The sequence below is a fragment of the Ahaetulla prasina genome, chromosome 1 (assembly GCF_028640845.1).
Source record: "Ahaetulla prasina isolate Xishuangbanna chromosome 1, ASM2864084v1, whole genome shotgun sequence".
NCBI classification, from domain to species: Eukaryota; Metazoa; Chordata; class Lepidosauria; order Squamata; family Colubridae; genus Ahaetulla; species Ahaetulla prasina.
The window spans coordinates 218,468,736-218,496,582 of record NC_080539.1 but is presented as its reverse complement, the minus strand read 5'-3'; the positions used below and the strand labels follow the sequence as shown (position 1 = coordinate 218,496,582).

The window sequence follows — 27,847 nt, the reverse complement described above, 5'->3', positions numbered from 1 at the left end:
CGGGACCGCCTGCTGTTACCGTTTGCCTCCCACCGACCCGTATGCTCTCACAGAGAGGGCCTTCTCAGGGTGCCGTCCGCCAAACAATGTCGGCTGGCGGCCCCCAGGGGCAGGGCCTTCTCAGGGTGCCGTCCGCCGAAGAATGTCGGCTGGCGGCCCCCAGGGGTAGGGCCTTCTCTGTGGGAGCTCCCACGCTCTGGAACGAGCTTCCCCCTGGTTTACGTCAAGTGCCTGATCTTCGGACTTTTCGCCGTGAGCTGAAAACGCACTTATTTATTCAAGCGGGACTGTCCTAAAATTTTATTGGGGTTATTTATATTTTAATATTTATACTGTGATTTTTACTTGGCTGTACACCGCCCTGAGTTCTTCGGGAGAAGGCGGTATAAAATTGAATAAAATAAAATAAATAAATAAGGAAAACTAGGAATAACCAACTTGTGCATGGCCAGAGTCATTTTCCTTTAGACTGTTGTTGTTTTTTTTCAACCACATGGACTGCAGTGGAAAAATAGGAATGTTGAATCACCTAGAAGTGGGATTTTTTTAAACTCAATATTATCCTTCTTTGGCATTTAAGAAGAGAGTTAGACTCTAGCTGGCTTCCTATTAGTTTCACAAGGAAATGAAAACTTGAAAGTACTCTTTACTAGAGATGTAAAAGAAATTTGGTAATCTTTGTTCAGTGAAAGGACATGATGCATCAAACAATGGCCCAAAACAACACATAATTTATGAACTTTCCTAATAGCTGTCCCAAACTGCATGTTTGTAAGGAAACTGCATTTTAAAGAATATACATTTAAAAATCTGTCTATTTGTCTGCCTGCCTACCTGTTTTTGTTAATTGCGAAGTTGTGTCCAACCCATCACGACCCTTACCCAGTGATAAAATTCAGCCGGTTCTATCCGGCTCAGACGAACCAGTAGCATTGGCAGTAGGAGGCTCCACCTGGACATCATCAAGTCTCGGTTTTGACCCTCTGCACATGCGCAGAAGGCTCTGCGCATGTGTGGAGGAGGCACGACGCTCACAGAGAGGGCCTTCTCAGGGTGCCGTCCGCCAAACAATGTCGGCTGGCGGCCCCCAGGGCAGGGCCTTCTCAGGGTGCCGTCCGCCAAACAATGTCGGCTGGCGGCCCCCAGGGCAGGGCCTTCTCAGGGTGCCGTCCGCCAAACAATGTCGGCTGGCGGCCCCCAGGGCAGGGCCTTCTCAGGGTGCCGTCCGCCAAACAATGTCGGCTGGCGGCCCCCAGGGCAGGGCCTTCTCTGTGGGAGCTCCCACGCCTGGAACGAGCTTCCCCGGTTTCGTCAAGTGCCTGATCTTGGACCTTTCGCCGTGAGCTGAAAACGCACTTATTTATTCAAGCGGGACTGGCCTAAAATTTTATTGGGGTTATTTATATTTTAATATTTATACTGTGATTTTTACTTGGCTGTACACCGCCCTGAGTTCTTCGGGAGAAGGCGGTATAAAATTGAATAAAATAAAATAAATAAATAAATAAGGAAAACTAGGAATAACCAACTTGTGCATGGCCAGAGTCATTTTCCTTTAGACTGTTGTTGTTTTTTTTCAACCACATGGACTGCAGTGGAAAAATAGGAATGTTGAATCACCTAGAAGTGGGATTTTTTTAAACTCAATATTATCCTTCTTTGGCATTTAAGAAGAGAGTTAGACTCTAGCTGGCTTCCTATTAGTTTCACAAGGAAATGAAAACTTGAAAGTACTCTTTACTAGAGATGTAAAAGAAATTTGGTAATCTTTGTTCAGTGAAAGGACATGATGCATCAAACAATGGCCCAAAACAACACATAATTTATGAACTTTCCTAATAGCTGTCCCAAACTGCATGTTTGTAAGGAAACTGCATTTTAAAGAATATACATTTAAAAATCTGTCTATTTGTCTGCCTGCCTACCTGTTTTTGTTAATTGCGAAGTTGTGTCCAACCCATCACGACCCTTACCCAGTGATAAAATTCAGCCGGTTCTATCCGGCTCAGACGAACCAGTAGCATTGGCAGTAGGAGGCTCCACCTGGACATCATCAAGTCTCGGTTTTGACCCTCTGCACATGCGCAGAAGGCTCTGCGCATGTGTGGAGGAGGCACGCACGCTCACATTTCTAAACCGGTAGCATTGGCAGTAGGAGGCTCCACCTGGACATCATCAAGTCTCGGTTTTGACCCTCTGCACATGCGCAGAAGGCTCTGCGCATGTGTGGAGGAGGCACGACGCTCACAGAGAGGGCCTTCTCAGGGTGCCGTCCGCCAAACAATGTCGGCTGGCGGCCCCCAGGGCAGGGCCTTCTCAGGGTGCCGTCCGCCAAACAATGTCGGCTGGCGGCCCCCAGGGCAGGGCCTTCTCAGGGTGCCGTCCGCCAAACAATGTCGGCTGGCGGCCCCCAGGGCAGGGCCTTCTCAGGGTGCCGTCCGCCAAACAATGTCGGCTGGCGGCCCCCAGGGCAGGGCCTTCTCAGGGTGCCGTCCGCCAAACAATGTCGGCTGGCGGCCCCCAGGGCAGGGCCTTCTCAGGGTGCCGTCCGCCAAACAATGTCGGCTGGCGGCCCCCAGGGCAGGGCCTTCTCAGGGTGCCGTCCGCCAAACAATGTCGGCTGGCGGCCCCCAGGGCAGGGCCTTCTCAGGGTGCCGTCCGCCAAACAATGTCGGCTGGCGGCCCCCAGGGCAGGGCCTTCTCAGGGTGCCGTCCGCCAAACAATGTCGGCTGGCGGCCCCCAGGGCAGGGCCTTCTCTGTGGGAGCTCCCACGCCTGGAACGAGCTTCCCCGGTTTCGTCAAGTGCCTGATCTTGGACCTTTCGCCGTGAGGTGAAAACGCACTTATTTATTCAAGCGGGACTGGCCTAAAATTTTATTGGGGTTATTTATATTTTAATATTTTAATTCGTTTTAAATTTGGCCACCTTATAATATGTTTGTTTTAATTTCTTTTAATATTTTAATTCGTTTTAAATTTGGCCACCTTATAATATGTTTGTTTTAATTTCTTTTAATATTTATACTGTGATTTTTTACTTGGCTGTACACCGCCCTGAGTTCTTCGGGAGAAGGGCGGTATAAAAATTGAATAAAATAAAAAAATAAATAAATAAATAAGGAAAACTAGGAATAACCAACTTGTGCATGGCCAGAGTCATTTTCCTTTAGACTGTTGTTGTTTTTTTTCAACCACATGGACTGCAGTGGAAAAATAGGAATGTTGAATCACCTAGAAGTGGGATTTTTTTAAACTCAATATTATCCTTCTTTGGCATTTAAGAAGAGAGTTAGACTCTAGCTGGCTTCCTATTAGTTTCACAAGGAAATGAAAACTTGAAAGTACTCTTTACTAGAGATGTAAAAGAAATTTGGTAATCTTTGTTCAGTGAAAGGACATGATGCATCAAACAATGGCCCAAAACAACACATAATTTATGAACTTTCCTAATAGCTGTCCCAAACTGCATGTTTGTAAGGAAACTGCATTTTAAAGAATATACATTTAAAAATCTGTCTATTTGTCTGCCTGCCTACCTGTTTTTGTTAATTGCGAAGTTGTGTCCAACCCATCACGACCCTTACCCAGTGAAAAAATGCAGCCGGTTCTATCCGGCTCAGACGAACCAGTAGCATTGGCAGTAGGAGGCTCCACCTGGACATCATCAAGTCTCGGTTTTGACCCTCTGCACATCCGCAGAAGGCTCTGCGCATGTGTGGAGGAGGCACGCACGCTCACATTTCTAAACCGGTAGCATTGGCAGTAGGAGGCTCCACCTGGACATCATCAAGTCTCGGTTTTGACCCTCTGCACATGCGCAGAAGGCTCTGCGCATGTGTGGAGGAGGCACGCACGCTCACATTTCTAAACCGATATTCTGTTTATTCTTGACTCTTCTTTATTACGTATTTAAAATTTGCAAACTTAGCTACTTCGTGTCACCTGCTTGCCTTATGGCTGTTGTATGTGTTAAAAATTTGAGTAAAATTCTTATTTTAGATAAGAAAAATGAAAATTTACCATACCTGATATGTATTTGTATAAACCTTTTTTGACTAATAAAAACTTTTGAATAAAAAAAAAAAGAAGTGGCATTTTGTTTCAAAGGCCTCTATAGTAGCATTTGCCTGGTGCTATTTTGAGCAGTAACATCTGTACTAAATTGGATAGAGTCATCATTGAGTAAGATTTTTGCTTTATTAATAGCTCTATTGGTGTTCAATAAATACAAGACTTACACACAAGCTTAAAATGTAGCAAGGTTAACTGTCTCAGAATTAAGGACACACAACCTACAAACCTTAGCCAAAACTGAAGCAATCATGTTATCAAAAGGATTTAAAGGATACTCAACAAGTTTCAGCAGAAAACAAGCAGAAAGTGGAAGGTTTGGAGGGTGAGATGCGGGCAGTGCAGAAAAGAGAGGAGACGACAGGCAATGCTGTGCTTGGACTACAGATGGATAAAATGTCTTATTTCCTTAGGTTTCAAAATTTGGAAGAAGTGGACCAAGAAGACTTGAGAGATGTTGTGACTAAATTGTTGGGAGAAGAGAGACGAGATGAAATTCTTAGAAAACATAGGAGTGGGGCACTGATTTACAGGGGCAGGGCCTTCTCAGGGTGCCGTCCGCCAAACAATGTCGGCTGGCGGCCCCAGGGCAGGGCCTTCTCTGTGGGAGCTCCCACGCCTGGAACGAGCTTCCCCGGTTTCGTCAAGTGCCTGATCTTGGACCTTTCGCCGTGAGCTGAAAACGCACTTATTTATTCAAGCGGGACTGGCCTAAAATTTTATTGGGGTTATTTATATTTTAATATTTATACTGTGATTTTTACTTGGCTGTACACCGCCCTGAGTTCTTCGGGAGAAGGCGGTATAAAATTGAATAAAATAAAATAAATAAATAAATAAGGAAAACTAGGAATAACCAACTTGTGCATGGCCAGAGTCATTTTCCTTTAGACTGTTGTTGTTTTCAACCACATGGACTGCAGTGGAAAAATACGAATGTTGAATCACCTAGAAGTGGGATTTTTTTAAACTCAATATTATCCTTCTTTGGCATTTAAGAAGAGAGTTAGACTCTAGCTGGCTTCCTATTAGTTTCACAAGGAAATGAAAACTTGAAAGTACTCTTTACTAGAGATGTAAAAGAAATTTGGTAATCTTTGTTCAGTGAAAGGACATGATGCATCAAACAATGGCCCAAAACAACACATAATTTATGAACTTTCCTAATAGCTGTCCCAAACTGCATGTTTGTAAGGAAACTGCATTTTAAAGAATATACATTTAAAAATCTGTCTATTTGTCTGCCTGCCTACCTGTTTTTGTTAATTGCGAAGTTGTGTCCAACCCATCACGACCCTTACCCAGTGATAAAATTCAGCCGGTTCTATCCGACTCAGACGAACCGGTAGCATTGGCAGTAGGAGGCTCCACCTGGACATCATCAAGTCTCGGTTTTGACCCTCTGCACATGCATTATGTTACTGATTCCTCTTCTGATAACAACCATTTCTCCTCCATCAGACTTTCGAACTCGAACTATTCCACCAAGCCTCCAATCTGTAAAGTATGCATAACCTGCAACCCCAACAAAACAAAATAAAATAAAAAAAAAAAGACTTGTGGACTTCAACTCCCAGAGTTGAAAGCAAAGCTGGCTGAGGAACTCTGGGAGTTGAAGTCCACAAGTCTTAAAGGGACCAAGTTTGGACACCCCTGATTTAGATGCTCGGCACCTGGTTCATATTTATGTCCCCAGGTCATGTGATCACTTTTTGTGACCTTCTGACAAGCAAAGCTAATGGGGAAGCCAGATTCATTTAACAACTTGGTTACTAACTTATCAGCTGCTGTGATTCATTTACCAACTGTGGCAAGAACGGTCATAAAATGAAATGGGGCAAAACTCACTTAACAAATGTCTCACTTAACAGCAGAAATGTTGGGCTCCATTGGTCGAATGTCGAGGACCACCTGCACTTTCATACATACAGATGTATACCTATATCCTTTTTTTGTGTGACAGATGAGCCTACCTATTTGAGAGTTAGCGTTGTACGCTTTCACATGCATTATGTTACTGATTCCTCTTCTGATAACAACCATTTCGCCTCCATCAGACTTTCGAACTCGAACTATTCCACCAAGCCTCCAATCTGTAAAGTATGCATAACCTGCAACCCCAACAAAACAAAAATTATTATTATTCTGCTTAAAGGACAGAAGTACCCATTTGTTTCAGGAAGGAAGCTGCAGTTAGTCCAGAATGCAGCTGCGCGGGTAATAGTGGGAGCAACTCGTTGCTCCCATGTAACACCACTCCTGCGCAGTCTGCACTGGCTTCCTGTGGTCTTCCGGGTGCGCTTTAAGATTTTGGTTACCACCTTTAAAGCGCTCCATGGCTTAGGACCCGGGTACTTACGGGACCGCCTGCTGTTACCGTTTGCCTCCCACCGACCCGTACGCTCTCACAGAGAGGGCCTTCTCAGGGTGCCGTCCGCCAAACAATGTCGGCTGGCGGCCCCCAGGGGCAGGGCCTTCTCTGTGGGAGCTCCCACGCTCTGGAACGAGCTTCCCCCTGGTTTACGTCAAGTGCCTGATCTTCGGACCTTTCGCCGTGAGCTGAAAACGCACTTATTTATTCAAGCGGGACTGGCCTAAAATTTTATAAAATTTTATTGGGGTTATTTATATTTTAATATTTTAATTCGTTTTAAATTTGGCCACCTTATAATATGTTTGTTTTAATTTCTTTTAATATTTATACTGTGATTTTTTACTTGGCTGTACACCGCCCTGAGTTCTTCGGGAGAAGGGCGGTATAAAAATTGAATAAAATAAAAAAATAAATAAATAAATAAGGAAAACTAGGAATAACCAACTTGTGCATGGCCAGAGTCATTTTCCTTTAGACTGTTGTTGTTGTTTTTCAACCACATGGACTGCAGTGGAAAAATAGGAATGTTGAATCACCTAGAAGTGGGATTTTTTTAAACTCAATATTATCCTTCTTTGGCATTTAAGAAGAGAGTTAGACTCTAGCTGGCTTCCTATTAGTTTCACAAGGAAATGAAAACTTGAAAGTACTCTTTACTAGAGATGTAAAAGAAATTTGGTAATCTTTGTTCAGTGAAAGGACATGATGCATCAAACAATGGCCCAAAACAACACATAATTTATGAACTTTCCTAATAGCTGTCCCAAACTGCATGTTTGTAAGGAAACTGCATTTTAAAGAATATACATTTAAAAATCTGTCTATTTGTCTGCCTGCCTACCTGTTTTTGTTAATTGCGAAGTTGTGTCCAACCCATCACGACCCTTACCCAGTGATAAAATTCAGCCGGTTCTATCCGACTCAGACGAACCGGTAGCATTGGCAGTAGGAGGCTCCACCTGGACATCATCAAGTCTCGGTTTTGACCCTCTGCACATGCGCAGAAGGCTCTGCGCATGTGTGGAGGAGGCACGCACGCTCACATTTCTAAACCGGTAGCGAAGGTAAGTAAATTTCACCCCTTCCCCTACCTACCTACCTACCCACCTAAGGATTGCCTACCTACCTACCTAACTACCTAAGGATACCTAAGGATCAGGGGTCAATCATGTATATTAACATGCACAGAAAATACATACATTACAAAAGGTTATATGTAAAAAAAGTTTCCATATATACAGTTTCTTTTAACTAGCAAAAACATAGATATAATAAATATTTGCATGTGTATCTTCCAGATCAAGTCAAACTGCTCCTTGTATGGATACTAATGAACCTGAACTTTAAAGTATTGCAATGCATATAGTCTCATAAAAACTGTTGTGCGGTGAAAAAAAAACCTGAGAATTGGAAAGTGTCTGAGTTTTCCTATTTTCATGTCACACTCACCTCCAAAGATAGTGAGACCAAATGGATGTGTCATCTGACTAATGCGTTCAAGTGACCTTCTGTTTAACCCATCAAAAGTACTGTGCTCAATTTTATCAAAGAAGGCATCCACCCAATAAAGCCTTAAGGAACTGGAAGAAAAAATCATATTTATTGAAATGTCATCCACACGCCTCACCAAATTGGTTTAGGATTAATGTATCAAATTCATTCTCAGCCAATCTTTGTTAATCTTAAAGAAAGTTTTTTAAAAAGTCAGAAACAAGGTTGCATTAAATGTTCTTTATAAATCATTGTTTTCCGTTCTCCAAACAAAGACGTGGTGGCTTAGTGGATACGACGCTGAGCTTGTCAACCGAAAGTTCGGCAGTTCAGCGGTTCGAATCCCTAGTGCTGCCGCGTAACAGGGTGAGCTCCCATGACTTGTCCCAGCTTCTGCCAACCTAGCAATTCGAAAGCACGTAGAAAATGCAAGTAGAAAAATAGGGACCACCTTTGGTGGGAAGGTAACAGCGTTCCATGAGCCTTTGGCGTTTAGTCATGCCGGCCACATGACCACGGAGACATCTTCAGACAGCACTGGCTCTTTGGCTTTGAAACAGAGATGACACCACCCCCTAGAGTCAGGAACGACTAGCACGTATGTGCGAGGGGAACCTTTACCTTTTATTCTCCAAACGCTTGCTCTCTGGTAGCCAAGTTAGCTGGTTTGGAGGAGTCTTTTTCTGGGGGGTTTTGTTTGGTTTGTTTAAAGGGTTTTTTTTCCTAAGAAATACACCTACACAGGAAGCAGATTAGCATGATTCCTGTAGGGCCAGGAAAATTGGAATAGCCAATGATGCCCCAAGGTTACGGTTTTTTTGGATCAACAACGTGCTTTTTACAATCAGCGAAAGCTTGATTTAAAATGTCACCCCTTTTTTAATCTAGGCTAAATTAAAGTATAACCTGATTCTGCAGTATTGAATTTTGGAAGTTTTTCCCTGCTCATTTTAAGTTTTTTGATTCTACACAAAAATAATTGGCTGCCTTCAAACAGAACTATAACAATCTAGTTGTATTTGCTTATTTGTAGTGTCCAGGTATTGAACATCTCCTCAAAAAAGGCTTATTTGATTATTATTTGTTCGAACCTCCAATCAATAGCTAAGCCATTAGGCCATCCTAGTGTCGTGTTTACAATTGGTGAGGCATGGGATCCATCACTCCAGGCTCTCATGATCTTAGCAGGGCGGAACCAATCTGTCCAAAATATATATCTGAAAGTGAAAGGGAAATGCATTAGAGTTGCAGATAATAGTGCAAATATTGGTATCCTTCCTGCAAAAAAAACCCAAAAACCTTTTCAATGTATAGGCCCAATTTCCTAAAACAAAAGCTATCCTCTAGCACCTTTTGTATTTTAGCTTTGCTTGCCTTGGACTTTTTACAGGACACAGTTTAGACACTTAACAAATATTTTAAATTGGCTTGTATGGTTTATATTTATATTTATGATCCCGTGCAAGACATTATTATGTTCTTACGTCTATGGTTATAATTATTGAAATGTAACTGATACACTACTTAATAAGTAATAGCAAGCTTACTGAACAACACAAATCATATTCATACAGGGATACATTTTAAAAGCTCCTGAAGCATCGCTTCATAGTTACTTCTAATATTTTTGCTATTGATTAAGAAAATGTCACTGTTTATTGCTGCAAGTTGGAGTATTTCCACCCCATCCATTAATTAGCCAGAGTAAACAGTCTTCCACTTGGACTGATTTACATTCCCTTCTGAGAAAGAGGAGCAGAAAAGAGGAAGAAAGAAAAAGAAAATCCCTTTCAATTTAAAAAAAAAAAATCTGTCTTCTAACCCAGAATGAGAGAAAAATTTCCCCGAGTAACTAATATTAGGAGACAGTAAGTCTCTCATGAGGTCTGCCTGCCCAGCCAATGAGAATAAAACCTGCAGAGGGTTTGCTTTCTGAAATCATTCTCAAGACTGTGCCTTAGAGCTTAGGTAAGTGAAATGCACACTCATATTCTTCTGTAGGAACTATTCATGCTGATAACAAGGCAACGATAACAGCACCTCTTCTGAAGCCATAAGCTTCATTTTGCAGCCCGGGGAAGAAAACCACAGAACAAACATGTCTTGGTTTTTACAGATAAAGCTGCTGAATGGCCCCTTTTGTGTGGATTTTGTACTACTTAGCGTTTTGCACTGGATTATGGAATTGGTGCCAGAAGAACAGGTGATGAGGGATAGGGAGGAGCATAAACAAAAGAAGGTTTTTAAGAAAGGAAGAGAGAGGCTCTTGAGCTTGAATGTTAAGGAAGATCCAGAAAACACAGAATAAGTTTCCAGGAAAACACACGGCAACAAGCAGAAGCCAACTGACAGGTTCTAAAATATCGTCTGACAAGTCTTGGCTGGAAAATGAGTCATGTGAAACCTCAAGCACCATCTATGCACCACCTAATGGTTTCATCAAAACTACTGACTGGGGTTCTCATAGCCTCCCATATGTTGTTTCCGAAGTGCATACATGAAAATAACAGAAAGGAGTATTACTAAACCAATGGGAAATAGTCACATTAAGTGCTCTTTAATTCCATATTAAAGCAAATATAGCTTTTGTCCAGACCAACCCTTATTTTTCTTTTTCTTGGGCCCATGACAAGCTGCAATTTTCTGTCCTACAGAATGCAGAGGGAGAAAATAATGTGTTCGAATATTCACTTTTTTTTGTAAACAGCCTGCATTTTAAAAAAAACTAACGCATTAAGTAGAAACATCCCTCAGACAGTGAGGTTTTGAATGGAAAATTTCAGATAGACGTTATAGCACCTTCATTCAGAAGAGGTAATATAATAGGAACACTGTATTGTGTGTACTTTTCAACACTATGTTCAATTTTGAGACTTACCCAATAACTGGATGAACTACGATTGATCGAGGATTATTCAAATTTTGAAGAATAGCTCGTCTTGATTTGTCAGCTAGCTTCATAACGCTAATACTCCGATACCGAGAGTCTGTCCAATAGATATTCTTTGAGATCCAGTCAAAAGCCAAATCTTCAACTCCCTCCACTCGGTTGGCTGCAAGGATTTCCCTACCTGAGATTTAGGAAAGAGCAATGTAACAAAACTGGAAGAAGCGGCTTCCCCATTTTCATTTTTAAGGTCAAATTTAATATGATAAATTTTTAGCACTGTATCTCAATGAAACAGCTTTCTCTAAGCAAAGTTTAGGATGAGGAAATGGTATCTAAATGCATTAAATCCCAGAGAATTGCAACCAGCAGATTAAACAGACTGGAGAGTCAATAATATGGTTCCCTATAAGGCAGATTCCAATTATAAACAGCATACCTATCAAGATGCACTTTTCAAAATTGCCTTGATAAATCACTAAATTTCCCCTTCCCCCTTTTTCCCCAATCTTGTTCAACATTAACTCAACTCACTGGTTTAAATTATGGTTCAGATAGTGCAACAGTCTGTGGAATACTGGAACTTTTCCATTTTTCTTCCTATATAATCATTACAAATTTGACTCAATGGTTTTAGAAAATAAAACTTCCAGAACAGGAAGGATTTCCTGGTTGGTTGGTTGGTTGGTTGGTTGGTTGGTTGGTTGGTTGGTTGGTTGATTAGATTTTTATCCTACATTTCTTACTTTATGAATAACTCAGGGTGGTCAACATACATAATACTTCTTATTTTCCAACTCCTGTGGTCCAACCCTATACACAATGTTATTCCTTCATGGAACTTTTGCATACACTGATTCACAGAATATGCCAGCCACAAATGCTCTGCTTACTTCCGGCTTAGCATGATGTATAAAATCAGCCACTATAAATTGTAAATCCTGGCTAACATCTTAGTGACGTGTGTGGACTCAAATAAGGATAACGAGAACATGACAAAGCGCAATATGCTAATATAATGTAATCAGTGCTGCAAAACACTTTTTAAAACAAGATCAGCTGAACCATGGATTTAATATAGAAATTGACTTTTATCTGTTGTGAAATATAATGACATCATTATTAACTCTGTTTCTGTTCAAGGGAAGGAAATATTACCTGTGCCATCAATTTTTTGTTTATAGATTATATCTTTAGTGGTGTCTGAATAAAATATAGTGTCCTCTTGGGCATAGAAATCAATTCCCACAAAGTAAGAAGAACTTCCTGATACAGGAATTATTACATCTTCCTGAGTGGAAAGATTGAATGGGATTCCACGCACGGAAAACTGGGAGGAGAAGAGCAGAAACTGCTGCACCACTGTGGGAAAAAAAAGAGTTTCTTTATTTTAAGATCACAACAAATTTAAAAGAGCTTTTTTTAAAAAAGTCTTAAAAACTTAATTACAGGAAAATTATAAAAATACAAAAAGCAATTATTAGTGTAAAATCACCATGCTGGAAGAGAAAATCAGTTAAAAATGAAAGAAGAGGACAATTATAACTAAATACATAGAGAAGAGGCAAAGTACTAAGAATGTAGGACAGGTAATGCAGCAAATTATTTCAGTCTCTAATCATTGATACTTACGTGCCTATCAAGTACTTTGGCCCCAAGATCAAATTCAAATCCTTCCAAGCAAGAGTCTCCTAGGACAGAGGTGGGTTTCAGCAGGTTCTGACCACTTCTGGAGAACCGGTAGCAGAAATTCTGAGTAGTTCGAAGAACTGGTAGTAAAAATTCTGACTGGCCCCGCCCCTATCTATTCTCTGCCTCTCGAGTCCCAGCTGATGGGGAGGAAATGGGGATTTTGCAGTAACCTTCCCCTGGAGTGGGGAGGGAATGGAGATTTTACAGTATCCTTTCCCTGCCATGCCCACCAAGCCACATTCACAGAACCGGTAGTAAAAAAAATTTGAAACCCACCACTGTTCTAGGATTTATATTAGCAATATTAGAGGTGAAAGGGATGAGTTTATAGGAATTTCACTAACTGAATTGATTCTCATTTAGAACCAAAATTATATTAGTATGGGGAGCTTTTAAGGTTGGGTTGGGTTGGGTTGGGTTGGGTTGGGATTAAAAAAAACCCTAGCCTTTCTGGATTCAGTAAAGGAGCAGTCTTTTTTGCTGGTAATGGTGAAACTTGCAAAATACTTATTTATATAACCTTTACTATAACTTCCAAGTTTAATAAAAAGAAGGAGTAGGAGTGACATGATAGCAGTGTTCCAGTGTTCTCTAGGGGCTGCCACAAAGAGAGTCAAGCTATTCTCTAAAGCATCTGAGGGCAGAACAAGAAACAATGAATGCAAACTAATCAAGGAGAGAAGCTACCTAGAACTAAGGAGAAAATTCCTGACAGTTAGAGCAATTAATCACTGGAACAACTTGCCTCCAGAAGTTGTAAATGCTCCAACACTGAAGTTTTTAAGAAGAGATTGGATAACCATTTGTCTGAAATGGTATAGTTTCCTGCCTGAGCAGGGGATTGGGCTAGAAGATCTCCAAGGTCCCTTCCAACTCTGTTATTCTATTCTAGTCCATAATGGAAGAAAGGTGGTAACTAAATGTGATAAAAAAATAAGGGATATTATTAGTCTGTTATAAAACCTTAGCTACTAGATATTGACTCATCTACTCATTGAAGTACCTCTGAAATGAATCAAGTAACTTTATTAGATTAAATCCCAGGAAAAACATATCTAATGGTCACTCAGATTTTACTATCTCCTTCTTAGCCTTTCTGAGACATTAGGATTTGAATGAGGCAAGTATTAGGGATATACATCTTTCAAATTCGAAAGCAAAATGATATTTGAGCATTCACATGGCACTAGTTTGAAGATTCTAACAGTTTAGACACGTTCATCACCATCTGACAATAGAATGCTCTTCAAAAACCAAGGAGAAAAGCAGTTGATATGATTATCCATGGAGATTCTATGCAACATGTGTCCATGGCAGTACCTACCAATGCAGCGTCGTCCATCAGCATGCAAGTCAAAGCCCAACATGCATTTGCAGCGGTAGCCGAGACCATCATTGTCTGTTCTGTGACTGAGAACACAAATCTGTTCACATCCACCGTTATTAACACCGCAAGGATTTCTTACTGGAAGGCAATATATTTAATAAATTTAACAGGTGCCAAAAAAAGCCAACACAGTTCTAGGCTGAATTAACAGAGGGATAGAATTAAGATCACGTGAAGTGTTAATACCACTTTATAATGCCTTGGTAAGGCCACACTTGGAATACTGCATCCAACTTTCTGTTGAGACTCTAGAAAGAGTGCAGAGAAGAGCAACAAAGATGATTGGAGGCTAAAACATATAAAGAATGGTTTCTGGAACTGGGTAAGTCAAGTTATTCTCCAGAGCACCTAAGGGTAGGACAAGAAGCAATGGGTGAAAACTAATCAAGGAGAGGAACAACCTAGAACTAAGAAGAAATTCCCTGACAGTTAAGAACAATCAACCAGTGGAACAACTTGCCTCCAGAAGTTGGGACTTCTCCAACACCAGAAAATTTTAAGAAGATGTTGGACAACCATTTGTCTGAAATGGTATAGAATTTCCTGCCTGAGCAGGGGATTGGGCTAGAAGACCTCCAAGATCTATTCTATTCTATTCTATTCTATTCTATTCTATTCTATTCTATTCTATTCTATTCTATTCTATTCTATTCTATTCTATTCTAACATATGACATCAGATTTATGTGAAGCTTTTAAATTTTGCTGGCATTTCTCATGTATACACCCACTTCTCAATTAACAACTATTTCAGCCAGTGGCCCTTCGCAAATACAATGGTCATAAAAACTTCATTTTCTCACTCATGTGTATATTTACAACCAAATTTTACATGCCTGACAATGCATGCTGGAGTGACAGTAACATTGGCATACCAATGGAACTTTACCTGAATGAGGTGGCTGCTACCACTGATCTTCACAGGATGTAACTCTGTCTCTCAGTTATGTGTGCCTTTAGCAATTACTCCCCTTAATAATCTGATCACTGGAATTGAACTTGGTTGCTAAACTAGGAATGGGTACATAGACCAAGAAAGTTATAAGCTACCTTTGAAAGTTTGTTAAAATGTATTTTGTATCTGCAATTCCCATCAAAACTATACATATCAGTCCAAGTATAGTTTTATATACTCACTCCATTGTAAATACAGCCTATTGTAAATACTCCATTGTAAATATAGCCTAAATTTTCTCACTGGTATATTGTGGAGGTGCTGGATTTCAACCATACTGACTGGGAATTGCTCCACAATCAGCTGTTGCTTATTCGCGGCTTTGACTATTGAATTAATAGGAAACCAATTCTAAGCATTCTGTCTCTCTTTTTCAAATTGAAAGCACTGGCTATTCTTTCAAGAAATCCTTGTGCTCAGTATAAGGGGATTTTTTTTTTGTAAGCATCAGTCAATACTTGAAATATATTGACATATATGGAAGAAAATCGTAATTTTTCCCAATGAACCGTTTTCTATTTGGAACGTAGTTTCATCAGAATAATTGTGCTTCACATGAGTTCAGCGTCTGATGAAGCCTAACTGCAAATTAGCCTATTCAGTCATTAAAATCTCATTGTTTTCAATGAAAATAAATCCATAAAAGTAAATGAATTTACACTGGGCAGGGATGGACTACCTGCAGCTTAGAGATATCTCAGACCTTAGGCTAATTGCAAAAACCCTAGGCAGGGATCCAGTGGTGGGATTCAAATAATTTAACAACCGGTTCTCTGCCCTAATGATTTCTTCCAACAACCAGTTCACCAAACTGCTCAGAAAGTTAACAACGAAGTGGTGCGAACTGCCTGAATCCCACCACTGCAGGGATCCACTTAGACCAGGGGTGTCCAACCTTGGCAATTTTAAGACTTGTGGACTTCAACAATTCTGGGAGATAAAGTCCACAAGTCTTAAAGTTGTCAAGGTTGGAGACCAGGGGTGAAATCCAGCAGGTTCTGACAGGTTATAGAGAACCAGTAGTGGAAATTTTGAGTAGTTCAGAGAACCAGCAAATACCACCTCTGGCTGGCCCCGGAGTGGGGTGGGAATGGAGATTTTGCAATATTTTTTCCCCAGGAGTGGAGAGGGAATGGGGATTTTGCAATATTCTTCCCCCAGGAGTGGGGTGGGAATGGAGATTTTGCAGTATCCTTCCCCTGCCATGCCCACCAAGCCACAACCACCACGCCCACAGAACCGGTAGTAAAAAAATGTGGATTTCACCACTGTGAAGACCCCTGCCTTAGACCATTAGTTAGAGATATTTGCTGGGCATGAATCAAGGAGCGAGGAAGAGAAGGGGGAGAACACAACAGAGAAGAAAAAAGCCGAAAAACGTCTGACATTTTCCCTTTTGGCCTCGCTGGTACATTGACAGCCCAGTTATCTTTGCTGCGCTTTCTAACAGTTAAGCCACAATATGAACAGTGTGAAATATCCTTTGCCAATCCTGTATCCTCTGACTTACCACGTGGCTGTCGGAAAGCGTGATAAATTGTCACTCCGTAGGGACGCAAGGAAGACTGAAAAAGCACTTGCGGGTTAGAATCTGCAAATCTATTGGCTTTCATCACTGCCATTTTTGTCCAGTCGGTAAAATACACAGAATGTTCAAAAAGACTTATTCCGTAGGGATGTGGAATCAATGAGCCTCCATGAGCAACCGTTTTCCTGTTAAAGGTATATATTCTTTTTAGAAATACTGAAAGTAATAGTTTACAGGCTACAAGCACTTTATCGTGTTTTACTCCTATGTCAAGCAGTGACCTAGGAAATTATAAACAAAGGATACATCCAACCAAGAAGAAAAATCAATAATGAATAAAAAGTATTTGAATCATGGTAACCAAAGATGTAAGAAACAAACGTTCAAAGGGGAACATGGTGGTTAAAACACTCAGCTTTGTTTTTAAAAAGGAGGAAAACGAAAAACAGCAACAGAAGGAATCTTGTTTTGGTTTTCTTGAAGAAAAATTGCCTTCATGCAATATAAGTTATTTTATCTTGTGGAAAGGCAATTCTATTTGCATTCTTTTTCTTAAAGGCCAGAAATGGCCTTGGAAAGTGCAGATTAAAAAGGGAAACAAAGATAGCAATAAAAGGCTTAAAAGTTTTCTGCTACAAACCAAAAAAAAAAATGCCCTGAGTATGATGCAATGTAAGAAATAATAACTACAACAGGGAATCCTTCCCTGTGCTTGCGTATTAGGGACAGTATTAAGGTCCAGGAATTCTTCTCCTTTCTTATCAATCGTATGCAAATCTTTGTAGGCAATATGATAATGTTCTTTTCTGCTGCTATCCGTTTAGGAACAGCATAGAAAAGTCATCCTGCTCCTTTATTTGGCACTCAGAGCTCAGTACATGCAACAAGGGGTCCATGCCACCTTCCCAGTAATTAGATTATTTCTGATCAAATTCAGAGACTGAAGAATAGGAAATAAAATGTCAATTCCATACGAGTCTTAACAGTAGTTAAAGAAGGCAATTCGTGACAGAGTAGCTAAATGTCTATGGAGATTCTCAGTCATCCAGGTCATGGTTGTCCCAAAGGTGCTTTTTTCAAGAGGCAACCGAAGAAGCTTCTCAGATGAGAAGAGAAACATCTTCAAAGAAAAACAAGAAAGTCCAGTTGCCTCTTGAAAAAAGCACCTTTGGATCACGAAAGTGTATTTTTTTAGTCTGATGCAGCTTATTTTTTTTTTAAATGTAAAGAAGCAAAAGTAAATGACCCACTTTGCATCTTATTAAGATCTTCTCCTACCTCTGAAGCCCATCATAGGTCACCGTTTCAATATAATCATATCGGCTGTCTACCCAGTAGAGTCTCTTTGATACAATATCCAAAGTTATCCCAGCTGGCCATCCCAACTTTGTTTTAACCAAGTCCAGACGATTTGTTCCATCCATAAAGGCTCTTTCTACTTTAGGATCACCTGAAAGACTATCCCAATCTGAGAAAAACAAATAACTGTAAAAGAAAGAGAAAAGAGAAGAAGAACTATTTTAGTGTCTCTTCAAGCTTTAGATAAATGATACAAAGATCTGGCTTACACAAAACAGGAAGCAGAAATATACTCTGTCTGAATTGGACTTAATGTGAATCCAGCCAGCTGTGGTTTATACAATTTGTTATGCTGAAACCAATCACTGTTTAGCATCAAGTGGGAATCTAGCTGGAAAATTCTGTGGCATTTTAAAGACTGAAACACTTATTGTGGCATTACATTTTCATGCATAAAAATCCATTACAGTAGGTGCAGAAAGTACCATCCTATTGGCAGATACACTTAGTGAATTCTTACTAGCTGACATACAGAATTGCATCCATTATCATGCACAGTTTTATGCTGAGGTATCCAAAATGAGGTTTCATATGCTTCAGATCACTTTACCTTGCACTGAACTATATTCTACATATATTATACTGTTGGTTATACTAAAAGTTCTCTGTGAGACACGTAAATCAATAAAATCATAGTAAATAGAAAACTGGATCATGTAACACTTAGAAGCAAAAAGAAGGCTCTAAAACACTTCTTAAAATCTCCAGGTTTAGAAAATAAATATCCCAAATTCAAATATCAGTGCAGAAGAAGATAAATGAAAGATATAATGCTCCAAGATAGCAGTGGTCTGTTACAAAGAGCAAACTCTGGAGAGATCTCAAGAAAGAAATTACAGAGATTTCAAGATCATATTTGATATGAAACTAATTATCTTTATGTCCAGTTCAAGGAATATGAAAGACGATTGACAATAAATCCAATTTCCTCTTTTATTTTGCAGAAAACAGACTATTATTGGATCAGGTGTCCATTTCCTCTCCCCCAACACATATAATTAAATGGATTTCCTTTTTGATTTATGGATACTACATACAAACTATTTTTCAGCTAAGCAGGTGTCATAGTGACCTATAAATCATAATTTATGACTCATTCTTTAGCTTTGACTTTTGTGAAAAGACCTTTAGAATTAAGAAATAAGAGATGTCTATGTATAGCAGCATCTTCACCAGATATTGTGCCTGTAACATATGAACTGCGGTGGCACAGTGGTTATAGTGCAGTACTGCAGGCTACTTCTGCTGACTGCTGGCTGCCTGCAATTTGGCAGTTCGAATCTCACCAGGCTCAAGGTTGATTCAGCCTTCCATCCTTCGTAGGTGGATAAAATGAGGGCCCAGATTGTTGGGGGCAATATGCTGACCCTGTAAACCACTTAGAGAGGGCTGTAAAAGCACTGTGAAGCAGTACATAAGTCTAATTGCTATTGCTATTGTTCAGCATTGATGATGCATTTGAAAAATAGCAAGCCTACAATTATTCAAAGAAGGGTAGTATCTTTTAATCAGTGTAACCACTTACCCAACAGTAGGATCAACAGCTATTCCTCTAGGGTTCCCTAAACTTTCTGCAATCAAAGTTACCCGGTTGGTTCCATCCAAATTTACCAAATCGATTCGGTTGACGCTGGTCTCCACTATATACAGTTTGTTGTTAATCCAGTCTACTGCAAGGTTTTCTGGTGTGTCAACTGAAATATTTAAAACTTCATAGATATCTGAGCCATCAAGGTTGACAGAAAAAACCTGGAAAAGAAAGTAATGGCGCTTTAGGATTTAGGATACTGTATGTTTTCAGGACCACTTTTATATTCACACAATTTCCAAACAAAAATAAATCCTGCATGCATTTATTATAAGAGGAATTGTGAAAATGTTGGTCCTATGCAGTATTAAGTCCCCAATTTCTTAACCATTTACAGGTAGTCCTCGACTTACCACAGTTCATTTAGTGATCGCTCAAAGTTATAAGAGGACTGAAAAAGTGACTTGTGACCGTTTTTCACAGTTACGACCTTTGCACCATCCCCGTGGTCACATGATCAAAATTCAGATGCTTGGCAACTGGTTCATACTTATGACCATTACAGCATCCCAAGGTCATGTGATTCTCCTTTTGCGACCTTCTGACAAGCAAAGTTAATGGGGAAGCCAGATTTATTTATTTATTTATTTATTTATTTATTTATTTATTTATTTATTTATTTATTTATTATAAATAAATAAATAAATAAATAAATAAATAAATAAATAAATAAATAAATAAGCCAGATTCACTTAACAACCATGATACTGATTTAACAACTGCAGTAATTCACTTAACAAATGTGGCAAGGAAAGTCGTAAAGCAGGACAAAACTCACTTAACAAATATCTCATTTAGCAACATAAATTCTGGGCTCAATTGTGGTCATAAGTCGAGGACTACCTTTATTTCAATCTCTTCACTGTGACTTCACCTCTTTTAATTTGTTACATCTGCATGGGCACAAATCATAATCTCCTTTCTTAACCAATGTATAAAAGAGAGTCTGATTTTGAAGGGAGCAGATTTTTACCCCGTCTAACTAGTAATCTGAGTTCTCCCTCTATAATTTATGCACGTAGGTTTATCCAATGAGCTGCATTTACATTGTATGCTGAATTGCAAGCTAAAAGCAAGGGAAAATATGCAAAGCAAAGCTAAAACCATTCAAGTTTGGTATGAAGCACAAACCTAGTTATAGTATATATATATATGCTCTGGTTCCTGTATAATTAGCAATTACAAGCAAGCTATCTTATGAATTAGCTGAACTAAATGTCTATCTAAATCCAAATCCATTACATGCCACAGTAAGCAGAAGAGTAAAAATTAGGTCATTAAGCCCTGATATAATTCAAGGAACCAAGGAAAACTGCAGGGGGAAAAAACTTATGCTAGGAAAATATTCCTTTCACCTCCCCATACAGTGCTTTTTTAAGAACCTGCTGTTAACATGCCTTTCAATGCACTTGGAGGGAAAAGAAAAGACTTTCAATTCTTTATTCTATATCCACATCACTGATGCTTTAAAACTACCAAACATCATTAAACCAAATTTATATTTTATACTATTTGTTACTATTCCAGTAAAAAGCAAGGCAATGGAGGGGGGGGGGAGAAGCAATGACATAAAAAAATATTGGCCTGCAGCATAATAAATTGTCAATATTTGTTGCCCAAAGCTCAATTATACTAATAATACTTGAGAAATATCTTATGTCTAGTACTTCTACTCTTTAAATGATCAGGTTTCAAGCAATTGCAACAGAGTTTTGAAAGAATGTACTATTTCTCTTAATTAGGTTTTTGGACTCTCTTTCTGATAATATTAAGAGCTGCTCAAGATGATGCCGTAGCATAATGCATGCTTTGTTCGATATATTACATGTAAAAGCATAGCTAAGAAATGTCGTAATTATCGACAGAACCATCTCCAAAGTTCATTTTTGTTTGAAAACAAGAAAGGCTCTGCATCTGTTCAGAGAAATGAAAAGTCATCAACACACATACAATTCTTGGATGCCTTTGCTTCCATGAAAGCTATTTGTACATTTCAAAATTACCTTATCTTGCACCGTATCAGTCCAAAATATTCTACGCAGCTGAAAATGGAAGTCCACACCAACAGCCACTCCACGATTTCGGGATTGTACCAGAGTTCGAAAACCTCTTCCATGAATGTCCCCAATTAATAAATCACGGCCATTGGAAAAAATGATAGAGGCAGCTCCAGCTGAAAATAATGGATGACATTGCTCTAATGTTTATTTTTCAAAGGGGTATGCATTCCCAACTTAAACGGAAGTTACACACTGCAATATAGATCTAAGCAATATTTTTTAAAGTGTTTTGAAAAAGATGTTTAAAGAAATGCCCAAAAAAAATCATTTCGTTTACTTTTATACCTTTTCTGTCCCCAGCCGTCAAATGTAATCCCTAGTCACCAAAATGTTGCCCATCCTATTTTGTAATAAATGTCACATTAAATAGCAAAGAAGATATGTTGGAACTGTGCCACCAAAGTGGCCTCAGAGCAGCTCAATACTGAATACCACATAAGATCTTTAAAACATTAACATGTAAAGAAGAGGAGAGAAAACAGCATTTTGATAACAAGGTTATCAGTGTAAAAGGCAATCAGATATTTATGGAACATTAGGTAAGTGGTTGATTCAATTTATTATGGCTGTGTTAATTGTTTTTAACATTCATGCATGCAGTAGTAACAATTTTGTAAGTGTTGGTGTTTGAAATGGAGTATTTCTGAATGGAACTGTTCCTAAACATCTTTTTTTCAAGCTTGACACAATTTCTAAAACACTGGGAAACAATATAAGGTCCAAACAACAGTTTCACACTTAGAAGAGGACAATTGGTGAAGCTGAAAAAGTTGGAGACAAAACATTTTGTGCCCCCCTATCCAGGGGACTCAAACCATCACAAGTGTCATCTGAGGAATAATTCCTTGGTCTAAGCTTTGCAGGATTGAAGCCTTTTCATGCTTCGATATAGAAAATCTCTATGAATTAAAAAGGAAGCAAAAGGAAGAACACATTTTTAAAAGGAGCCATTTTTTAACAGTGAACTATTGGTGCATATGATTAACAAAAACAACAACATTTGGTTTGGTTGCTTTTGAAAAATAATACAAATCTCTAGAAAGTTAATGAGATTTCTCCCCTTAGAAGAAATAACATCATAGGAAATTATTTCCAATTTAGACAAGAAATACAAATGAAATTGCCAATTTTTAAAGGAAAGGATAATAATGCTTTGCTTTCAATGTGCCAAATGTCATCTTCTCATAAGAGGTAATAATTATTGCAAATGTAGCTCATATTCAGGTAATCTTAATAGAAAAAACAAGTGTTTTCCAGTTACAATTAATGGGAAAACATGGAGATTCTGGGGTTTTAAATCAAGTTTAAGATTTGAGCCTAAACTTCAGATTTGGGTTCCAAATTAACCCAGTATTTTTTTTTTCCTTTCAAATCTCCTTATCATAGATCAGACCTCCAATAATGCGCTCTCTCATATTGGGGTGGAGATTGCAATGATTTCTTGCCAACAAATTGTTTCGGTGTCTTTGCTCTTTGGCAGAACGAGAGAAGAGATAAGGGTGTCCTCTTGCTCTGCCAAAAAAACAACCCAAACAATTTGTTGATAAGAAAACTGAAGTGTGTCTTTAGAGATCTAGAGTTACAATTTGAGTGACTTGAACGAGACAAGAAAGGAGGGAAGAGGAGGGTGCTGCCAAATTTGGGGCCCCGCACACAAAGCAAGGGAATGATTGCCCAAAGCAGGACAACTGCTCTGTAGGGTAACAGGGGGTTCAGAATAACTGAGGCGAGTCAGGGTCGTAAGCGAACAAGCCTTTATTGGCTTAACAGGAGACAACAGGAACAGAGCAACTGAGAACGGCAACAGAACAGTTCGTTCATCTGACAGCTTTTTATACCGCAGCTGTTTAACCAATAACAGGGCTTCATTCTCCCACCGCGAAGGCAGCGCGCTTTAGCCAATCAGGAGCTTCCCCCATGTCGCGTCGTAGGTCTCAGGACTTAACAACAAGAGCTTGCTGATCTTGCTAGGCTTTATTCATTCTAGGCAATGATGGTGGTCCAGCATGGGCCTAGTCCTGCAGCCACTCCTCAGCCTGCCACATCAAGACTATGCTTTTCACCCTAAAGCAGAGGTGTCAAGCTCGATTTCATTGAGGGCCCCATCAGGGTTGTGTTTGACCTCGGGAGGCTGAATGGGCATAGCCGGGGTGGGCATGGCCAGGGTGAGCATGGCCAGCTTGATGTCACTCGTGTCAGGCGGCATCTGTGGTGGCCCAGGCAGGGCTGGGGGATCCTGCAGCCCTCTGCCAGAGAAAATGGAGCCTGGAAGGTTTGGACCGGATCGCCTGATCCGGTAGCGATGGCAGCAGGTGGTTTGGAGAATCGGTAGCAAAAATCCCTGCCCCTCCCCCATGCCCAGCTGAGCCGCGTGATCATCAGAGGTGGGGGGGGGTTTACTTTTAAAAGCATTTTTTCTTTGGCTGAAAAAATGCTTTTAAAAGTAAAAAAAAAAGCCTCTGATGATTGCGTGGCTCAGCTGGGATCATTTAAGAGGCTTTTAAAAGCATTTTTTACAACCACTTCGGCCAAAGAGGTTGTAGAAAAAATGCTTTTAAAAGTAAAAAAAAAGTTGGCCACGCCCACCCAGTCATATTACAACCCTTCACCAAGCCACGCCCACAGGACCGGTAGTAACAAATTTTACATTTCCCCACCGAAGACGATGTGCTTCCTTCATGCTAATAACTTTGCAAAGCAGCCCAGCCCATCCATCCATCCATGGATAAAATCAGAATAGGCTTTCAAAATGTCACCTGCACTGCCACCTTCCCCTCTCCCAGTGAAGAAAGTGAAAGAAATGCACTGCCTGGTCTTTCATCAGCAAGTCGCTAACAGTAAATAGATGGTAGAAAGATAGTGGCAATGTGGTGTTGGAAGGGACTGTGATATTTAAAGCAGACCAGCATTATTCTCAAGGATAGGCCTATCACTGTTTTTTCTTTCAAATGCCCGAGAGAAAGTAAGGCAATATTAGTTGTACAAGGGAGGAGGAATCAGGATTTAGAGGTATCGACTCACATGAGGTATTGGCTCGGCAATGACGGTGATGCTCCAGAACATACCCTTCGGCACACCGACAGTGATGGTGACCAACACGATCTTCACATTCTTGGTCACAAATGCCCCACATTTTGCAGTCATCAAAGTCTGTAACAGAATTAACGTTCAGGAAGTGTACGTTTTTTCCTTCTATTTGCAGAATGCTATCCACAACAAATACAGTTTTCCCTTCTTCTGAAATGAAAATGTCAGATCCGCTGTTCCTTCAAAAGTACATTCTTATAGCCAAAATGACAATAAGTTTGCAATCAGGGGTCTCCTCTTTGTTTTGTAGCTGGAAATTAATCGCTGATATGGAAAACTGATTGTGATCCATGTTTAATTTTTTATTGCTCGTATTATTTTCCTGATTGAAATCCCTGATCAATTCTGAGAACTCATTAAATATCTCATGTTTTTAAGTCAACGACAACAAAGGTGTGTTAGAAAATCTCCCCTGTATCATTAATTTCGATATCTAAAAATCATCTAACCTCTGAACATTACCTCTTAAAGTGTTTATTTTTGACAAATATATTCAGTTTCTTAGAAGAGAATTAATAAATTGGAGTAGGAACATCAAATGTGTTTGTTATTTGATTCAGCTTCTTTACGCTAAATCAGAAAATTAAGTAGGAGTTGTGTAGGGTAGCTTTAACAAAATCTTAAAAGAAAATTAACCCAACAGACTCGTTAAAATTTAACTTATCTGAAGGAAACCATCTAATATTTTTATTTATACAAGTTTTTCTAATAATCAGTAGAATAATTTATCAACAGAATAGATCAGATCACCTGAATGAACCCAGACAGCTTTATTCTCTCATCATGCTGTGAGATTTATAAGCATAAATAGGCATCAGATTAGTAGCACTAATTTCACTCCCTGTTAGAATTAAAAGCTTAATCTTCTCCACTTTTTTTTTTTTTTTAAACTGAAACTGGATTACTCTAAGGTATATGGCTTTCCAGATATTGTCTGATAAGGCAGCACAAAAAATGGGCCAACAATAAAGGTCTAATTCTTAGCAAGACTGGGCCTGGAGCCCTTCAGAAGGTATTAAATCTTCTTCTGCATACATACACAGTTATCAAGTAAATCAATATTTCAGGCGTAAGCCTAAATGACAGCCTTTGTCTTTACAATCTGGTGTTCTGTGTAAAGAAAATGTCTTGCAGGCAAGAGAATTCGTGCACCTGCAGATCAGAAGATACGAAGATTTATTACCTCAATGAGAATTAGGTCAAGAAGTGACCTAATAAAGGGAAGGGATTATACGTCTTTACTGTGCTAGTTTTTAGCTTTAAAAAGGCCCCGGTGCTACAGTGTTCGCTTGATACATTTGTGCCTTATTCACAGCAGGCCCACATATCTAAGATTTAGTTTAAACACAAAAGGAAACAAAAAAAACTGCCATATTTTGAGGAGCAAGCTTAAGTGGTTTTCTTAAATGAATCTCTGGCCGAAAATGCCAATGCACATTTTTCCCTCAATTTGAATCACAAACTTCCTTGAATCTCTGTTCCTACAGGCAACTGAACCCCCAAAAAACTGAATGGGTGGAGATTATTGTTTATTTGTTTGTTCAATTCATACAAATAAGGCAAACCAAACCATTTGATTTGTGCATAAAGTGCTATTTGTCAAGCCGAATGTAGCACACCTGATAGGTATTCTGTTCTACCTGATGCTGCAGGATTCAAAATCCTTGAAGGTTTTTTGTTGATCAGTTGCATTTATATCCCATCTTTTTCCAAAAAGCTCAAGACAGGCTTCAGTCTTTAGTACTTTCTTCTCAAATCTATGCCTCCACCCCAACCCTATGAACTGGGTCAAGTCAAGAGATTATGTTGGCCCTAATCACCTGCTGAGCTTCAACAACTAAGTAGAAATCTGAATTCTGTTCTTGTCAATTCTGCAACCAAAAAATTTTGTCACACTGACTCTACCCTTGAGAGTTCGTGGCACCTTGAAGGGGAAATATAATGACTGATTGTGCATGGATCTCTACCTTCATCACTTACCTACACAAGTGCGACTGTCATTGTTGCTGATGACATATCCTGCAGGACAATAGCATGTTCCCCCAGTGGGGGATGAGTGACAACGATATTGGCAGCTTAAAGTTGCACACTGAGATATATCTATCAGAAACAAAAGCCAATTAAAGAACGACATTAATTAATTAGTTGCTTTGAGCCAGAAAGAGAATTACAATGATATATTATTGAAAAAAGCCTATATATGGGATTATATGAACAAAATGAATCTAGTAAATGGGAGAGATCACTGCATATACAATGTCACTAAATATAGCTTTCTAGAAATCTAATTCCCAGAATTTCTCATCAATATTGCCCCTTTGAATTCTAAGGGTTGCAATTCCAACACATCCATGGATGACTAGATTGTGGAAAATTGGCATATCCAAATCCAAAATGTCATCTGGAAAATCAGGCCATTTTTACCATGGGAATCCCAATGCAGCTTAACTAGCACTTGTAGTCACAGCTATTATCAAGTACATCAATAGTGATGTGCAGTATTTGGGAGTATGGCTCCACAGAAGTGCTCACCTTATGGTCATGTTACATTACATGGAGTTTGCCCAGACTTGACGTACTCTGAACCAACAAAAAATAGTGAGGAAGGAGCACTTCAAAATCAGAACAATTGTTGAGACTATGAGTGTTAGTCAAATATAACATTGCAGTTGCTGCTGCATCAATCTCAGCATGATTTAAAACACTTTTCCTATTTTTAATGCTAAGGTGTCAGAGATACCTCTGAGTTGCCCATATGAACATTTTGGTGCCCAACAAAACTTGCTTCTCCATTACTCACTGCAATGTCTGCCAGCTGTTACATTTGTCTCATCTTCCCCAGCAGAGCAATCTGGAGTCCCATCACAAACTTTGTCAATGGGAATACACTGTCCTGATACAGGGCAGGCCCATTCACCTGGATAACAATCTCGGTGGCCGCTCTCTAGAATACAAAAGGAAAAAACAGTACATTCCACGCTTGCAGGATTTTAGCAATTTTCAAGGACTTTTTCTAGCTAGAGCACAAGCAATGTAGATACTACAAGACAGCCTTCTATTTTTCTCAAACTATATAAGAAAACCAGAGAAGCTTTTTTATTATTTCCAGCAGGCATCTCTGTATGATCTAGTATTTGGGCATTAACTAATTTGCATATCACACCTTTAGTAAATTTCTTCAATCTACAATACTGAAGCGTAAGAACCTTCTGACAAGCAAAGTCAATGGGGAAGCCAAATTCATTTAACAACCATATGACTAATTTAACCACTGCAGTGAGTCACTTAACAACTGTGACAAGAAAAGTCATAAAATGGGGCAAAACTCTCTTGACAAATGTCTCACTTAGTAACAGAAACTTTGAGCT

At 39.5% G+C, this 27,847-nt stretch overlaps 1 protein-coding gene across 1 annotated transcript in view; it reads right to left on the bottom strand.

Moving 5' to 3' along the window:
- The window catches only part of LRP2 (LDL receptor related protein 2), a 165,928-nt gene that overhangs the window by 94,938 nt on the left and 43,143 nt on the right, over nucleotides 1-27,847 (bottom strand). The window contains exons 8-20 of the mRNA XM_058191100.1: nucleotides 27,280-27,423; nucleotides 26,460-26,579; nucleotides 24,414-24,542; nucleotides 21,336-21,505; nucleotides 19,270-19,493; nucleotides 17,664-17,870; nucleotides 16,368-16,570; nucleotides 13,841-13,981; nucleotides 11,983-12,186; nucleotides 10,816-11,008; nucleotides 9,029-9,154; nucleotides 7,896-8,026; nucleotides 6,046-6,183 (exon numbers count right to left, since the gene is read on the bottom strand). Of these exons, the coding sequence (XP_058047083.1) occupies nucleotides 6,046-6,183; nucleotides 7,896-8,026; nucleotides 9,029-9,154; nucleotides 10,816-11,008; nucleotides 11,983-12,186; nucleotides 13,841-13,981; nucleotides 16,368-16,570; nucleotides 17,664-17,870; nucleotides 19,270-19,493; nucleotides 21,336-21,505; nucleotides 24,414-24,542; nucleotides 26,460-26,579; nucleotides 27,280-27,423 (2,130 nt within the window). The remainder of the gene's footprint in view (nucleotides 1-6,045; nucleotides 6,184-7,895; nucleotides 8,027-9,028; nucleotides 9,155-10,815; nucleotides 11,009-11,982; nucleotides 12,187-13,840; nucleotides 13,982-16,367; nucleotides 16,571-17,663; nucleotides 17,871-19,269; nucleotides 19,494-21,335; nucleotides 21,506-24,413; nucleotides 24,543-26,459; nucleotides 26,580-27,279; nucleotides 27,424-27,847) is intronic.